This window comes from Mesitornis unicolor, unplaced genomic scaffold, assembly GCF_000695765.1.
Source record: "Mesitornis unicolor isolate BGI_N332 unplaced genomic scaffold, ASM69576v1 scaffold464, whole genome shotgun sequence".
Classification (NCBI taxonomy): domain Eukaryota; kingdom Metazoa; phylum Chordata; class Aves; order Mesitornithiformes; family Mesitornithidae; genus Mesitornis; species Mesitornis unicolor.
The window spans coordinates 82,879-87,149 of NW_010177899.1; the positions used below are offsets into that span (position 1 = coordinate 82,879).

At 49.8% G+C, this 4,271-nt stretch overlaps 1 protein-coding gene across 1 annotated transcript in view; it reads left to right on the forward strand.

Annotated features, from left to right (window-relative positions):
- The window catches only part of LOC104538904 (SRSF protein kinase 3-like), a gene marked incomplete at its 3' end in the record, with an annotated part of 5,987 nt that extends 2,089 nt beyond the window's left edge, over window positions 1–3,898 (forward strand). The window contains exons 5-10 of the mRNA XM_010182266.1: window positions 1–102; window positions 1,630–1,792; window positions 2,816–2,901; window positions 3,229–3,336; window positions 3,651–3,720; window positions 3,806–3,898. Coding sequence (XP_010180568.1) covers window positions 1–102; window positions 1,630–1,792; window positions 2,816–2,901; window positions 3,229–3,336; window positions 3,651–3,720; window positions 3,806–3,898 — 622 coding nt within the window. The remainder of the gene's footprint in view (window positions 103–1,629; window positions 1,793–2,815; window positions 2,902–3,228; window positions 3,337–3,650; window positions 3,721–3,805) is intronic.
- Between the last annotated feature and the right edge of the window lie 373 nt (window positions 3,899–4,271).

Genomic DNA, 4,271 nt, shown 5'->3' on the forward strand with positions numbered 1-4,271 from the left:
TGCCTGGTATTTGAGGCGCTGGGTCCTTCCCTGCGATGTCTGATGGGGAACTACGCAGCCCAGGGACTGCCTTTGCCTTTTGTGAAGAAATCTTTGCAGCAGGTGAGAACTCACCTGGGCCTGGGTGAGGGCACCACGGGGCTGTTGGGAACATCCCATGGTCTTTGTTCTGGGGTCACCTCCCATGGCCTCCATGACTGCATCTGCAAAGAAAGGGATGACACAGAGTGAGTGCCCAAGGCAGGCATTTTTTTAAGGAAAACAGTAACTATTTCTTTTGGGTATAAGGAGAGAAAATGTTAATTAAAATGCGGAGTGGGAAGTCATCGCTTTCCCATTAATACGGGGGCACTGCGCACTGCTGCCCAACCCTGCAGCCTGACGGGGTTTGGAGTCAGGGCCATGAAAAGCCAGCACCTGCAGCCTTGCACCAGGGATTTGGGGCTGGCACCTGTGTCCCCCTCATTCTGGGAATCATCGACCTCTCCAGCAGTTCTGGTCCTCTGCTCGTGTTGAGGTTTTCCTGCTCAGAGCCAACTCCTCCACCCCTGTAAGGATCAGCCGTGCACTGACCAAAGAGATTGTGAAAACTGAGTTGGTTGGGAATAGCCAAGGAATGGGCTCAGAACAGTTAAAAAGCCATTTTGCCTCTCGTGCTGAGATTTATCAGAAGTCTGCACACTTGCAAAGATGAACATTTGTTACCCTGATTCCTGTGCCTTTCTAGGGATACCAAGAAAGAAAAACACTTCCTCCTTCATCCTATTTTCTGGAATAGGCTCTGCTTCCTCTAAAGCAGCTCCACTAACACAGGAGGAAATTATACAAAAATGTAGTGGCTTTAATCTCTGTGCCTCATTTCACACCTGAACCTTTTGCTTGATCCATTCCCTTTTCCATTTTGCTTTAATTGCAAAACCTGCACATCTTTTTCCCTCCCTCAGCTCAGCGCTGGGGCAGTATTTACTTCTGATTCATTCCAGTTCAGCTATTTAAATCTTTCCCCGTGTTTCGCAGTTACCATTTAAGGTTGGTATTTCCCCGGGGCTGGTGTTCATCCAGGAATAGAATTTGATAATACAGAGAATATTTGCCAGCCCTTTATGACTGACCAGAGTGTTTAAAAAAAAATACATCCACCTCCCAGCAGCCTTTTCGCAGTTATTGATCTCTGATAGCGCCTGTCTCTCTCTGTAGGCGTTGTTTATCTCTCCCCCGTGACAGCCCAGGCTCTCCCTGCGCCGTCGTAAGCTGCTTTTTTCCCTACTTGGCTCTCCCGTGCTGCCCGTAGGATGTCTCTCCACATCTCACCATACACATCTCACCATCTCTCCCTCCTCTTGTTTGGCTTATGCTGCACCTCTTTTTCTTTCCTTGTTTGATGGCGTTGTCCCTCATCCCTACGCCTTGTCACTACGGCTGGTCCCTAACCTGGCAATCGGCGAGGAAGGCACGGTGGTCTGGGCATGTAACAGCCACAAAAACAGGAGTGTGCCCCCTTTCCTCGATACCAGAACGCCCACAACTCACACACCCACTGCACCAGACCACTGCGATGGCCCTGGGGCAGGGGAGGAGGGGGGGGGGACCCTTGCGTTGCTGACAAAGTCTCGCTGCCCGCTCGCCCAGGTCCTGGCAGGGCTGCAGTTCCTGCACAAGCGCTGCCGCATCATCCACGCGGACATCAAACCGGAGAACATCTTGCTGTACGGACGCGACAAAAACCTCCAAAGGCTTCTGCTCGATACGCTCGACTGCAGCCAGAGAGCAGATGTGGGGCGAAAGGGACCAGGTGAGCACTCCAGGTTTGGGTTTTTTTTTTAACAAGGGACTTAGGTGTTTATTGCTGGGAGGGAAACAGAGAGGCAGCAGGCACAGATATCTTAGGAAAAGTTCGCATCTATAACAGCCAGAACAAACCAGTGCAGCTCGCACTGCCGGGAGGCCTTTCCCATCTTTGCTTAATGCGAACATCGACCTGAGCAGCTACAAACCACTCGGCACCTAGACAGCAGTGCAGGCAGCTTTGTGCAGAGGAGAACTCCACACGATGGCCGCCTGCCAACAGCCCCACCGCAGCCTTGGAGCTCAATCTTTCAGCTTTGGGTACAGGAGAGGTCCCTCGTGTGTGGTGTGCTCAGCCACTGAAAGCGTTACGTCCTCGATCAAAAAGCCGTATGACACCTCTGCTCTTTATTTCCTGTATTTCTGAGGTTTGGGGGAGAGCTGTATCTTCAAGGCCTTTTGAGACATCATTGATCTGCAGAGAATGGTGTGAATACCAAATAAGACCCAGGGCTGGAGAGTCTCTCAAGAGATCAGCTCATGTCCCCGCAATGAGACCTTGCACAACGCTCTCCCATGAGCATTTCTCCCGTGACGGTGCTGTTTTGTATCTCAAATTGTGGGAATGCTAAATTAGCGACCGAGTCTTGCTTGGAGCAGAAAGGCACAATGTTAGGCATAGACTGACACTCATGGTAAAGCAGTAAACCAAAAATTACCCTTTTCCAGGGTCCTATGAAAATGTAACCTAGAGGAGCCTTGGAGCAGGACAGGAGCATGTGGCTGCACCGCTCCACTGCAAGCTCCTGTCCTCCCACACATCCTCGTAGATTTTTGACTGGATACCAGCTCTTCCTTTGTGCTTCCTCAAAAATAACCCCAGAGCTGGCATTTTATTGCTGATAAAAAGCATTTTAGGACCTTTTAGGCTGAAAAACTTTAAAGGAAGGCCTATATGCCTCTCCCCTGGTAAGTGATGCATTCCTATTGGTTTGGAAAGGCTTCACTTCTCTCTGTGCTTTCCACCTAGGAGATGATCCTGGCAATCGTTTGGAAGACTCCGATCTAATGGGCATAGAAGTGAAAATTGCGGATCTGGGCAACGCGTGCTGGACAGTGAGTCCGCTCCCAGCCTCAGCCCCGGGACGATGCGGGATGTTGCGTGCATCTTTCCATCCCACCCTGCGTGCCTGTGCTTTCACAGCCAAATAGCTATTTCAGTGTGCTGGAGAGATGCTGATTTTGGGGGTGTTGTATTCAGCACTCTGAGCTGGGCACTGTGCTCCTGGAGATGCTGCCAGCTTCAGACATTTCTTCAGCTTGCAGTTAGTCCCTACAATTAGGAACTCCCAATCCTCCTCGCTGTGCGGGAAGCTTGTGACCACAAGTGTTGCTGTTACACATTTACGGACACGAACCAAAGGGAGTTTGTTTCTGTTTCAGTACAAACCTTTTTCCAAGGAGATACAGACCCAGCCATACCGTGCCCTGGAAGTGCTTCTTGGATTAGACTACAGCACTCCCGCGGATATTTGGAGCACGGGCTGCCTGGTAGGACTTGGGGACAAAGCCACTTAGGAGTGGAACTATGCAGCTGATGAAATTCACTCTTAGTTTAAGCTCTAAGGCAAGTGACGCTCCACGTATGTTAACTCATAGGCTTGACGGAATCAGGCACACACTGGTTTTCGTCCTGGTGGAGCTAAAGGTGTTGTTTCACCATGGTGTGGATCAAAGCAGTGTGAATATTTCCATAGTTTTGGATCAGTTTTGTGTGACAGGAAGGGAAATTGGTACTGTCAGAGTTAACAGGGAAGGAAAACTCCAGGTCAGTTAGGGAATTAACAACGCTGCTCCATTTCTAGGCATTTGAAATGGCAACTGGGGAGTGTCTGTTTGATCCTCAACCTGGGAAATACTTCTCCAGAGATGACGGTAGGAGTCCATCGGTTTTATTCATTTCACTAACAGAAGTGTCACACTCTTTGTATCTAGAGGTGTTTTCTCTCCCTCTGTTTAGATCACGTTGCTCGTATTATCGAGCTCCTGGGAAGAGTTCCTCCCCAGATTGCTCTCTCTTGGAACAAGTCAACAAAATTTTTCAGCAGGCCAGGTAAGACCTGGGGTAAGTTTACTTTAAAAACCACCGTGGATCTCTGACACACTCCTACTCAGCTCACACTGAAAGCCCCCAAAACCTGTGTTACACAACACAGCCTACAAGCAGGGACAGAAGTGGAGATGTCAGACAGAGCAGTAACCCTGCCTGCCTTTGCCATCCAGGAGTGTTCCAGTGACGAATGCAAAACCATGAAAAAACAGTCATAGCAAACACCTAACAGGGAAAACATTTCCACTCTTTCTCCTTTGGATTTGGAGAGGGTGGAAATGCAGACAGGAAACAGCTCCATGGCAGGAAGGCTGAGGCGTGCGTAACTGGCTGGATCTCACCCGTTCACTGGCAGAGAACAATGATGGCCAGGCCT